Genomic DNA, 12,111 nt, shown 5'->3' with positions numbered 1-12,111 from the left:
TGTTTAAAGGCTGTTGTAAATTTATTAAAACTTTAACAGAGTACCTGAGGTCATGAAGAGACCTAAATAAGAGGATTATTAGGTCAGACTTGACACAGATATAACACAGTGGGCAGTATGGAGAGCTCTTTACAAAAAGTGGGGAACAGAGGAGTTCCAGTAATGTTGCTGCTGCTTGTCCTGCTAGAGATCCAGGAGTGGGCCGAGTGCCTCTGCGGCCCGTGCTTACCACCATGGTCCTTGACTGTGAAGACAAAGCAGCTTGAGTGCTTTTGATAAGAACATTTAACATCACACTTGGTCTGGCATAGTTTCCAAGAGATGGGAAACATGGTCCCCAAGTTCTGTGGTGCTTTGATTCAGCTTTAATCTGGCTAAGACTGAACTACAGCAATATTCTGTTCTCTACTTCATTCCTTTTTTTTTCAATCTTCAAAATCTTTGTTTTCCCTTAATCATTCAGCCAACTTCTTGAAATTCATCTCATGCCCGTGAGTAGGAAGTTAGATTTGAGCCCTAAATAGGGCAAGCCGGGAAGAGGGTAGGCCACATCTCCCAAGTCAGAGGGATTAATGGAAAAGGAGAGAGATGGGGGGAGAGAAGGTACAGAGCTGCTCCCCACCCCCAGAGTGGCCCCAAACCATGGCTGTCACTCATTATTATCCCCATATAATTAATTTAGCTATTTGAGAGAATTAAAACTTTTTTTTTTTTTTTTTTGGACCAGGATTCCCAAAGAAATTACAGTGAGTAATATTCACCAGGCCATTTGCAACATTCCTTTTCTGGACTTCCTCACAAACAAACACATGGGGATACTGAATGAAGATCAGTGAATGGAATGAATATGCTCCCAGGAAAGCAGGATTCAAAGCCTTGAACTGTGATGACTCTTCTTTCCTGGAGAAGAGATAGTTTCCTGTGTGCCTCAGAGTATCATGGCCACCAAACCATTGCTTCCATCTAATACCACCGGAGTGTTCAGTCCCAGGTCAATCCCTTTAGGACAGAAGTTTGTTTCCTGATTCTAGAGCTAAGCCGTGAGTGGATGCATGCTCTGTCAGCTCGCATCTATTCACTCTCTCTGCAGGGTCCGGGGCGTCAGGCCACTTTATATTGGGCCCTTTTGTCCTCTGGGAAAACTCCAGGGGGCACCATGAGCCTGAGTCTCCCTCCAGGAGGTAGGAAATGAGTCTGGCAAGCTAGAGTTCTACCCATTTCTGTGGGTTGGGATTCCAGGTACCCCAGCAGTTACCCTGATAAAATCTGGAGGAGGGTTGGGCTTCGGCACAAAGCAGTGGCCACGGTGGGGAGGATCCGCACTCAGCCCCGAGTCGACTCGGGAAGCAGTGATCCTGTGCGGAAACCACACGAGCTTGGGAGGCTGCAGACTGAGAATTCCTGTTTGATGGAACACAGGATATCACTGGAGCCAGTCTCAGCATTGTCAAGGGGTGAACAGAGTCCAGCACAGGTCAGGAAAAGGTCCGACTACAGCTGAGAAGCCTTGCTGTGTTAGTCACAGGCCCGTGCAGCTTGGAGGATGTGCCAGCAGAGCACTGGTTCATACTTCAGCGTGGTCTGCAGGAGCTTCTGCTGCTGAGTCCACCTCGAGTGGCCAGTGGTTCCCACAGTCCCTCAGAAAGTTTATCTTATCCAGTTCTTCTCTGTTGGTGAATTGTTCCCAAGAAGAAAAGTGTTTCAAACAACACTTGTGAGTGCCTTAAAGGTAGAGAAAGGACTGTCAAAGCCAGGTGACAGGGAGGTCAGTATTCAGAAGCAGTGAGAACAGGCTGGTCGTGAGCAGAGCCCGGTCCGTGGGAGACAGAGTGGATAGAAGGCAGGTTAGCGGCACCCTGCATGATGTCCAGTTTCAGTATAGACACAGTACCCCAACCTTCCTAACAAAGTCTCTGTGTAAGTAAAGAATCTGCTCTCAGTTAGGAATCTGCCCCAAGGAGATCTGAAACCTACCCAAGTCAAAGAAACTTACCCAAGCAAGGTAATTCATGTTTTCCTGAGTCCTCTAGACGTTCAATTCAGGAAAAGACAGGGAGGCAACTACGAGAAATCTGCCCTTTTAAATTCAGCATCTGAGGACTGCAAGTGCAGAAGGAAATCTATTCAGTAAGGCATAGGGTGTGCCCTGGTTAAGAATAAAATAGTCTAGTGGTGAAGACTCAGATATTCTGTACATAAAATACTCCAGGCAAGGTTAATGGGCAGGTGTAGACTCATTTACCAGTGGACGATGACTCATATCTACAGGATCAAAGATTTGATCCAAATGAGAACAGATTCAGTTCTTAGGTATGAAAGCCTCAAGAAATTATCTTTTTGCAAAAGAAATAGTAAACAGTCCTCATATATGTTAATGTTTCAGATGTGTTTGTATCATAATATGTAACATAATATGTAACAATATCTACAGTAAATCTTTTGGTATTTGTGATGGGTTTTTCTGAGTTTGGGGGCTTTTCTGATAGCTCAGTTGTTAAAGAATCCACCTGCAATGCAGGAGACCTGGGTTTGATCCCTGGGTTGGGAAGAGCCTCTGGAGCAGGGAAAGGCTACCCACTCCAGGAGTCTGGCCTGGAGAATTCCATCGACTGTATAGTCCATGGGGTCACAGAGTCAGACACGACTGAGCGACTTGCATTTTCTGAGTCTGGAGCACTGCGCTTGGGTAGGGTTTTTCTTAGGTTAGGTCCCAAAGAGCTGGGGCAAGGCAGAGGTGTAGGGGTTTGTGTATTCCTCTACTTCTTTCCAAAAAGAATTTGCAGCTAGTAGAAGAAGGATCACAGTTATATAAAAATCTGAAACAGTTTTGGAAGAATGCATGTTGGCCCTGGACATATGATTTCTGACAGCCTAGAGTGAAGGAAAACAACCTGATTGAGCTCAGAGCATCCTTAAAGCCAAGGCAATGAGGGAAACAGCTTCCAACCAGGAAGCACATTGGTCCGTTTGGCAAGAATGGGTCTCTGCTGAGGCCTGGAATAAGTTACTCCTGTGACCTGGTCCTGCTGGGACCATCTGCTAGCACAGAAAAAACTACAGGAACTACAGAAATATTTCAGAAATGATTATTTATATCCACCCTTAATAAGAAGTAAAGGCTTTATTTTGGAAGCTTTGGTTCTTCAAAGGTAAAGGTAAGAAGTTCTTTGGGGAGGAGGCCCTGGGAGACAGTCCAAGTATGTAGCTTTCTTGGGACCAGACTTCACTTAGTATCAGCCTTTAGGGAGTCAAATGGTCTGGAGGAAGAATAGGGGCATTGCTTAGGCCCCTTTCCTGAGTGTTGTGTGTGTCAGCCACAGTTCTGACAGCAGCCACAGGACAGTGTCACAGTACCTTATCGGGGACTCTCTTCCTCACTGGAGGAGCCTGTGTGTGTGGCCAGCAAGAGCTCAAAGGATCCCCCGTCGGCTTGGGGCGGGCTGCACAGCCAAAGTTCTCTCAAATGCTGCTTTTTGGAGTTTGACCTAAAATCCTGGAGTTATTACAAGGATGAAAATATTAGTGTTTGTAATGGGTTTTTCTCAGTTGGAACCACCAATCTTGCTCTCAGTGACTGGGGCCCTTCCCTCTGGTTGGGCCTCCTCACAGCTGATCAAGCCTGCTACTGCAGTGCTAACTTTGGTTATGGAATAATTAATTTGAACTCTTTCTATTGTCTAAAATTACCTAACACATTAAACTGTTTTAATACAAAAATGCTTATTGTATAGAAACTTGAGCAAATATTGTAAAATGTAAAAAATTTTAAATTACCCATAGTTCCCCTTCTCAAAGATAGCCACTATTAATATTTCAGTACATTTCTGTCTTTATGTGTATTATTTATATGACCTACATGAGTTGGGACCACATGGTTGAGGCTATTATTATCTCAGTGGCTTCCTAAGGTCTTAACATAATGTTACTGGAGTAGCCTTATTAAGACCTAGAGTGAGTGGAACAAGTTTCTTCAGAATTCAGATCTCATAATTAATGAAGTCTAGTAAGGAAAGCTGTTGCATTGGGATGTTTGTGAAAAGCTGTCTGTTCTTGAGCATGCAGGATGCCTTCCTAAGGTCAGGCCTCTCTTGGGCAGTGATGGGGCTCCTAGGACAAGCTCGGGGGGAGACATAGCTGGCTGTGACGGACAGGGGCTATTGCTGGACCAAAGCAGCAGATGCCCGTAGAGCCGGCTCCCACGAAGGGGTGCCTGCACAGGAGAGGACACGTACAGCAGCTGTGCTTTGCACGGAAACCTAAGTTCTCTTAGGGGGAGGTGGGGTTTGCAGATTAGGAAACAGAAGTCTAAGCTGCCGTCAGCTAATGAGTGGAGAACCAAGGTTTGTGCCCAAGACTGGCTTCAAGGATAGTCTCGCTTTACCCTAGTCTCCTGGTGGGGCTGGGGAGATCTGGGTTCCTGTTAAATACTGCATATGACACCGGTGCGACTACAGCCCTGGGTGAGCATTCCCAGAATCTACAAGCCCAGGGCAGAGCAGCGGTAGCCAAGGCACATCAAAACCCCGTTACCAAGAGGAAAAAGGAGGCCATGAGAAGGCGTTCGTGTTTATGATTAAATAAATAAGTTACAAGAAACGGAAATAGTACATCTGCATTTTAGTAAAATCTGAGATTGTACACTGAATCTGTTTGCTTCTCACAGAAGGCCCAGCAGGCAGTCTCTTTTCCCTTAGGAACATCTAACATGCAAACCAATGAAGTCTGAAATAATAGAACCCTTTGTGTAAGCATATGGTTTTGCTTTTCTGTTTTAAATGATTCTCTCAGATCATTTCCTTTGCTGGAATGAGGGGAAAGGCTGTGCCTGCCAGAGCTGGGAGCTAGCACCTCTGAGGGGATGGCCCCCTCGCAGCCTGAGCTGGAAACACTGCCCCACCTCCACTCTGAGCTGCTTCTGAAACCTGAATGCCATCTCCTGTGGCGAAAGTAAAGGCTCACCAGGCTAAATCACTTGGGAGCTGGAGAGGGATAAAAATCCAAAGAGAAATCCTTGAGTTTTCTTACCAAAACTGTCCTTAGCTTGTGCCTATAATCTCTAAAAGGACACAAATGTTTCAAGGGCTGCTTGCAAAGAGGAGAACCAGGCTGGTTCCAGGTGGCTGCACTGGCTGGACTTGTTTGATAAAGTCAGCAGAGGGACTTCCAAAACCAAAATGAGCTGGTTCCTTAGCAGCTAGTGAGCTCCCTGTAATGATACGACATTTTAAGGCCTTTTGGGCCACCCTTGCCCCCAAAGACGCTCGCAGTTCTTACTATATAGTAGTTCCCATCTAGTCATCAATACACTAAGGGAACAAAACTGGTGTTAGTACTACAACTTGGGGCTCAGAAACCAACAAGATAAATGTCCTTCATTCAGCACTTCACTCAGCCCAAGAAATGTTTTGTTAAAACCAGGGTCATCTTGGCCATAAAGAAATTACATTTTTAAAAAAGAAACCCTATGATTGATCTTCTTCTGTTCTTTTGGGAAGCTTGTTCCTGGTTACTTAGCATTATCATGAATCACATGCAGGTGATGACCTAAGATTTCTTCTACAACCTGTGGGGGGCCGCTGGTTGGACTATCCAAGGACATTACCTTGAGTTACCATAGGTTATAAAATTATCATACAGCCTGGACATTACTGGATTTTTCAAGAATCTGTTATGTCCATATTCCTCAACCCCCAGAGACCAATTCAGTTCACAGTAGAATTGATCGAGGTCTTCAGATTTAAAAACTGAAGGGTGCTCTAAAGAGGCAATTAAAAAAAGATCTGAAGCTTTCCGCACACTTCCCAAGGAAGGAGAGGGTGGCGGGGCCCCAGCACTGAGCTGAGTGGTGCCTCTGTTCTGCTCACAGCACCTGTGTGGCTTGCAGAGGAGTGGTGCCCCCTGGCGAGAACGGAGGCCCCTCCCCTGACAGGGCCATCCAGTCCTGAGACCTCACTGCAGTCCCCGGTGGTGGGTTCTGATCCCCTGTGGCTCGCTCTTCGGTGGGCAGTCACACGTTGAGGATCCGGGGAGCCGAGGCCTGAAAGATGGCTGAGGGGTTAGGGGCAAACTTTTTCCTCACCTCAGGGGCCTGAAAAATGAAATTTAGCCACAGATCAGTGGAGCTCTTCCCCAACTTTCCCCCTCCCAGCAGCTGCAGACTGCTAACCTGAAGGGTCGGGGTGGGGGGTGTCCACAAGACCTTACCTTCTGCTTCCCAAAGCCTTTGGGTTGAGTCAGAAACTGAACAGCCCTACACCTCCCTTCCAGCCCCTCCGCTTTCTTACATGGACTCAGGGACTTGGAAGCTTGTCACTAAGCAAGTGGTCAAGGGTAAGGCTGGGACTTAGGAGGGAGGCAACACCCTGCTCCCAGAGAAGCCAGTGCTAGGGGAACACGTGGCTAACGACAAAGCAGCACCTTGGCTTTCAGTTTGTGAGCGATGATTACGGGGGTTCAGAAACCACTGCCCCTGCCATAGTGCCATCCTACACCATCCACATCTGACACCTAGTCCCTAACCTGGAAAGGAAAGCCGCTGTTCTCACACCCCGCCGCGGCCAGGCACCAGCTTCTCACTGACCTGGAAACTGGCCCTGGGGCTGCCATCCCATCCAGAGCTGTGGGTTGTGATGACTTTGGTGGGCTTCACTTTTGTGGATCTTGATGGCTTCACTCCAGTCCAAGCCTGGAATTCCTGTCTGGAACAGAACACATCACAACCTTGCACAGGGCCGGCTGTCCCTCAGGGGCCTCGGCTCTTGCCCTGTGCTTCTGGAACATTCCTGGCCAGTGTCCACTGCTGAGCTGCTGCTCTGGCTGCCGATGTTACTTCCTCACAGAGGCAGAACTAGCAGAGGAAGTAGACCCCAAACAGCTCCACCAGAAACTTGCTCCCACTTGGCCAGGGAGCAGCAGGCACACGCTGCACTAGGAGTGAGCAGAGAGCTCGGGCAACAACAGTATCCTGTTTGTCGTAAACCGCGAGCTCCTGGTGTGTGCTGGGCTCCCCGTACTGTCTCTGGGCCAGGTCAAGGGGCTCTAGAAGCCCAGAACCAGCGGAAGTCGCTCGCCTCCAGCCCATGTCACTGGTGGCCCTTAGGTCCAGGCAGGGGCCAGCCTGGACAGCGCACAGCAAGGCATGGTCATACCTGGTTATAACTGAGGAGGAAAGTGAGGCCCAGCGGTCTGTTTAGTTCTCTACAACCTGTGTTATTAACTCCTGTAAAAGAGTAAATCATAGTGACCATCTCAAGAAACTAAAGACCGCCTGGCTTTTGCATGGCGCTGTGCACATGGGCACTCTTGCATGGGAGCAGGGAAGGATGGTGGTCTGCATGGGGGTAGGGACTGCTGGCTGCTTGGAGGGAAGTGACAAGGCTGGCACAGCCTAGCTCCATGTGCTCAGAGTTACATCCTTTTGACAAAAACTAACTCCTCTTAAAAAAAAAAAAAAAAGACCTATTTCAATTCTGTCAACTCCCCTACTAAATTAGCAGAGACCCTGCCCCGGGCCCACAGGAGCCCCTGGCCAAGGGGAAAAGTGTCCAGCTGACCAGGGGCAGCACCCACATGTGGGCTGGGTCCGTGCCTATCCCATCCACAGCCCTGGCCAGGTTCCAGGCCCTAAGGCCAACAAAGCAGCCTTTTCTCCTTAGCCGCAGCACAGCTGGGCACCACTGGGAAGGCCACGTGTGCATGGCACAGCTGTGTCTGTCCATGGTCAGCACTTGGATATCAGGAAGTGGATTGGACCACGGCTCTATCAGATAATTTTTGCTTCCAAAGCTCCAAGGTTTCAAAGACCAGCTGGCTGCACCATCTGCTGCTCTGCGTCTCCTGGGGAAGCAGGTCCTCCCCTGGGCGTGCCCTTCTGTCCCTGCACTGAGCTGAGCCTTGGGTCAGGCAGCCCAAGCCAGCTGTCCCGGGGTGGCTGCAGGGGTCCCAAAGCAGGAAGTGACCTGGCCCAGGGGCTAGAGCAGTCCCCATGACTGTGGGGCAGGAGATGATAAAAATACAGGACTAAGTTGAGTCCACTGTGCCTCCCTCACCAAGCAACTTCCACCATCATCCACCTCACATGAGCCTCAACTGGACTCGATGCCCACAGTCCCTCCTACTGAGGGGCAGGGAGCTACCAGGGCATTGCAGAGAGCCCAGTCTGAGGCTACTGAGGCCTGGTTCTCAGCCCAACATGACTTCAAACAAATCCCTTAACTTCCCTAACCCTTTAAGTTGGGCACTTTAAAAAGTATGGCACTTAAAAAAGTGCCAAGTCTGGCACTTTGACGGTTAGCCCTTTAACTGACTCACCGAGGAAAGAAAGATGACAGGAAGAACTGCCAGAAGTGGGTGGAACTAGAACCTGGGCCAGAAGTGCGCACACGCACACGCACACACACTTCTGGAGGGAAGGCAAGTGAGTGAGGCAGGTCAGTTCTCATCTGGAGGCCAGTGGCCAGGTGAGGTGAGACCTGCCGGGCTGGAGAGGAGCAGCCACGAGTACCCTTGATATCTCTGGGCTCTCATGATCTGTTCATTATCTTTGCTTTGTGAATTTATTTAAATGGTTTTCTTAGGTAACATGCATCTTGCAAGAAGGCAGGCGGGATGGAGTTGCTCATACCAGTAGTAGAGCTGGGAGGTAGAGGGTCTCAGAAGTCAGCTTGCAGGGTGACAGGAGAGCCGGGTTCAGCAGCAGTCCTGTGTCTCTGGCAGTGACCCAGGCAAGTCAAGCTCTTACTATTTCTGCTTTACCGATGAGGAAAGGGTCAGAGGGACCAGGTGACCCACCAAGTTTATACACCAGGAAGGAGAGCTCTAGTGGGTCCCAACTTTTGCCCAACCACTGCCCGACATAGGTCAAGCAGCTACCTGATTGAGAGGAGGCAGCATCTTAGGGGATGGCAGCCTGTTTGGGGGCACAGATTTGATCTAGGGCAAGAAACACTGGAACTCCACTCTGTTCTACGTGACCTCTTGCCAGACACTCAAGTGCCTCATTTATAGAATGGGGACAGCAAGAACTGAACTGATTTCAGGGGGTTATTGTAAAGTCTTGGGCTTCCCTCGTAGCTCAATTGGTAAAGAGTTTGCCTGCAATGCAAGAGACCTGGGTTCAATTCCTGGGTTGGAAAGATCCCCTGGAGAAGGAAATGGCAACCCACTCCAGTATTCTTGCCTGGAGAATCCCATGAAGAGAGAAGCCTGGCAGGCTACAGTCCACGGGGTCACAAGAGTCAGACACGACTAAGCGACTAAGCACACACACTGTAAAGTCTTGGGGGAGATAATCTATGGGACGTCCTAAGCCTGGGTTCTGGTACATGCTAAGCAGTACCTTTAGTATCACAGGAACTGGAAGGACCCAGCAGGACATTCAAACCTGCCATCTGTTTAACAGGTGAGGGACTGCTTCTGAAAGTCCAGCCTTTGCTTGGACACTCCCAGTGAGCAGGAACTCAGCACCATGCAAGCTTACTCATCTCAGTCAGTTCTAATTATTGGAAAGTGTGTCCTTCCCAGAGCTGAAGCTATCTCCCTGCAAGCTCTGCCCCGCTCTATACCTGGAACATCAGCCATGTGAAGGCATGGCACACCCAGGACCTCTGGCCTTCCAGGCCTGTCACCAATCAGCTCCCTCCAGCTGGTTCAGATCAGGGCCTGGTCATGCAGCAGTCAGCACCTTCCACTGCCTGGCTAGGGCGCCAGCGCTGCAGCTCAGTGCTCTGCCCCTCACATTTCTGTAGCTCGGCTTGAGCACAAGACCCACCCTGCAACAGCCACTCCCCATTGAGTTCCTCAAAACCTGCAAGCCCACTAAGGAATCTCTGAGGAGATGGGATGTTCTTGTGTCTCGATCATATGTTCAGGTGTATACAAAAGTCACCCATCTGATTGATTTTACTGGATGGAAATTATACCTCAAAACAGTTGATTTTAAAAGTAATAAAGTTGAAGGGGAAAGTTCATACATTTTGGCCCTTAATTCGACAGGTATGAATTCATACTGAAGAAATTAGGGTATAAGAAAAGATTTAACTATAAGAATGATGATCTTGTAAGTTATTTTTTCCTCTAAATTTTTTGTTGTTGTTAAAGGTAATACATGTACATTTTCTTTTTCTTTTAAGCAGTGATTCAGGGAATTCCCTAGTGGTCCAGTAGTTAGGACTCCTCACCTCCACTGCAGGGGGCGTGAGTTTGATCCCTGGTCGGGGAACTAAGATCCTGCAAGCTACATGGCATGGCCAAAAGAAAGCCCCCAAAACAAAGCAGTGGTTCAAAACAGCAGAGTGAAGAGCCCCTCAGTCTCCCTCTACTCCTGGCAGCATCTACAACTCCTTTTCCTTCCTTTCCCTAAAGGTTACGATTTTCTCACGTATCCATGCGGAGACACTTTACGCTTATTTCAGCAGATATGTATACATCAATAACCCTTTATCAACACAGATAGTAGCAGACAAACTGCTGTGCATCTTTTTTGACATCTTGTTTTAGTCTCTCCTATGGCAGAGCTATAATTAACCAGTCCCCTATGTCAGTAGGACAATGACACTGTTTCCATCTTCTGTACATTGTTGACATGTACCTTATCACTCCTTAACTCCCGCCCCATGTTCAAGGTTACATGTAGGGAAATTTTCTCTAAGTGCAGTAACTAGATCAACAGTGTTTTTAATAGCCCCAAATTAGCAACACCCGAAATATTTAATGACATGAGAACACATTATTATTTGGAGGTACATATCAATATATGGGTAATGTATTGATATACCCATAAGAGAAAACACTACACATCCATTAAAACTCATTTTATAGAAGAGCGTCTAGTAACAGGGACCAACAGCCACACACATGAAATAAAAAATGTAGTTACAAAAAAAAAGTAGTTACAAATCCAGCCATGTAAGAACTACAAATGGATATGAACTCAAATGCATGTTAAGGATTAGAACTACCAGTCTAGGATAGGATTGGGGATACTAATTTTTTATGTTGTAAATTCTGTAATTTCCAGTTTTTCTACAGTGACTATGTCTCACTGTTGTAGTAAGAAGAAAGCCCTCACTTATCCAGGAGAGGAGCACAGGCCTGTCAGTGAGAGCCAAGTCAGCTGCCCTCAGTGGGATACTGAGGGGACCACCCAGAAGCCCTGCATCTGGTCCTCACCACCAATGCCCCCGGAGGGCACTGGCAGCTGGCCTTCGAGCACCACTTCCATGATTGGGCCCTTCTGGCGGAAATTAAGATTTTAACTCCTACGAAGGCAGGCCTTTCTGACAGGACTGCCCCAGAGAGTGAGGTAGTGAGCTCACCGTCAGGGAGGTGCTTGCTCTCTGACTCCAAGTCTGGTCAGGGAGCATCAACGGAGAATCAAAGGGGTGACCTCACAGGCTGCCTGAAGCTCTCGAAGTCGGGTGGGATGGGGGATCCGGGCGCCTCCTCGCTCCTGCCCACCTGGTCCTCCTGGCTCCGCGATTCAGTCTCCTGGGACCACGGGGTCTGGGTACGAAGCGCTCCCCTGCCCCCAGCCTCATACCTGTATGATGTGGTCGCCACTGCAGCCGCATCCGCGTCGCCGATGGGGAGCACGTAGACCCCCCGGCAGGGGGTTGCGGGGGGCTTGGCCCTGCGGCTGCTTGCTCCCGGTCCGCGTCCCTGCGTTGCATCTCTGGACCCCGAGGGCGCCGTCCATACGCCGAAGTCCCGCTGGTACTGAGTGAGCGGCACGTCCCGGCCGGGGTCCCGGGAGCCTGCGGGAGATGGGCCTCTGCGCGAGGGAACACCGCCCGGGACTGGCTCCTCGCTCTCGAGGTCCGAGTAGCTGTGCAGGGTCAGCGGCACGGCCACGTCGGAGCGGTCCAGCTGGTTCCAGCGCCGCGCCAGGCAGCAGAGGCGGCTGATGCAGGGCCACGCCATGCCGGCCCGGCGTCTGCCGCTCGGCTCCCCTCGCTCCCGGGCCGCACCGCCCCCGCCTGCGGCCCCGCCCCCACGGCCCTCCCCGCGCCGCCGCAGCTCCGCCCCCTGGCCTGGGACCGCCACCCAGGGAGCGAGGGCTGGGCCACAGCTCCGCACGGCTCTGGAGGGGTGCGGAAGCGGGGCTGGGGTTAA

General features: G+C 49.7%; 2 protein-coding genes across 2 annotated transcripts in view; one reads left to right on the top strand and one right to left on the bottom strand.

The window, feature by feature from the left end:
* YEATS2 (YEATS domain containing 2) overlaps nt 1-2,640 on the top strand; it is a 108,062-nt gene extending 105,422 nt beyond the window's left edge. Inside the window, exon 31 of the mRNA XM_068968241.1 lies at nt 728-2,640. Within this exon, the coding sequence (XP_068824342.1) occupies nt 728-836 (109 nt within the window). The 3' untranslated portion in view covers nt 837-2,640. The remainder of the gene's footprint in view (nt 1-727) is intronic.
* A 646-nt stretch (nt 2,641-3,286) lies between these two features.
* On the bottom strand, nt 3,287-11,919 carry MAP6D1 (MAP6 domain containing 1). The gene is made up of 4 exons (XM_068968362.1): nt 11,540-11,919; nt 6,581-6,698; nt 5,949-6,088; nt 3,287-3,493 (listed from the first exon to the last, which is right to left on the bottom strand). Exons 1-3 carry the CDS (start codon nt 11,917-11,919, stop codon nt 6,008-6,010), a joined length of 579 nt encoding a protein of 192 aa, XP_068824463.1. The 3' UTR covers nt 3,287-3,493; nt 5,949-6,007.
* Between the last annotated feature and the right edge of the window lie 192 nt (nt 11,920-12,111).

The sequence above is a fragment of the Capricornis sumatraensis genome, chromosome 1 (assembly GCF_032405125.1).
Source record: "Capricornis sumatraensis isolate serow.1 chromosome 1, serow.2, whole genome shotgun sequence".
NCBI lineage: Eukaryota > Metazoa > Chordata > Mammalia > Artiodactyla > Bovidae > Capricornis > Capricornis sumatraensis.
This window is presented reverse-complemented; position numbering and strand designations above follow the sequence as displayed.

Coding starts and splice junctions, on each gene's coding strand:
- MAP6D1 (XM_068968362.1), bottom strand. CDS start 11,919: ATGGCGTGGCCCTGCATCAGCCGCCTCTGCTGCCTGGCGCGGCGCTGG. Junction 6,699..11,539: donor GTGGCGACCACATCATACAG/GTATGAGGCTGG, acceptor GTTCTGTTCCAG/ACAGGAATTCCAGGCTTGGA. Junction 6,089..6,580: donor GCCCCAGGGCCAGTTTCCAG/GTCAGTGAGAAG, acceptor TTCATTTTTCAG/GCCCCTGAGGTGAGGAAAAA.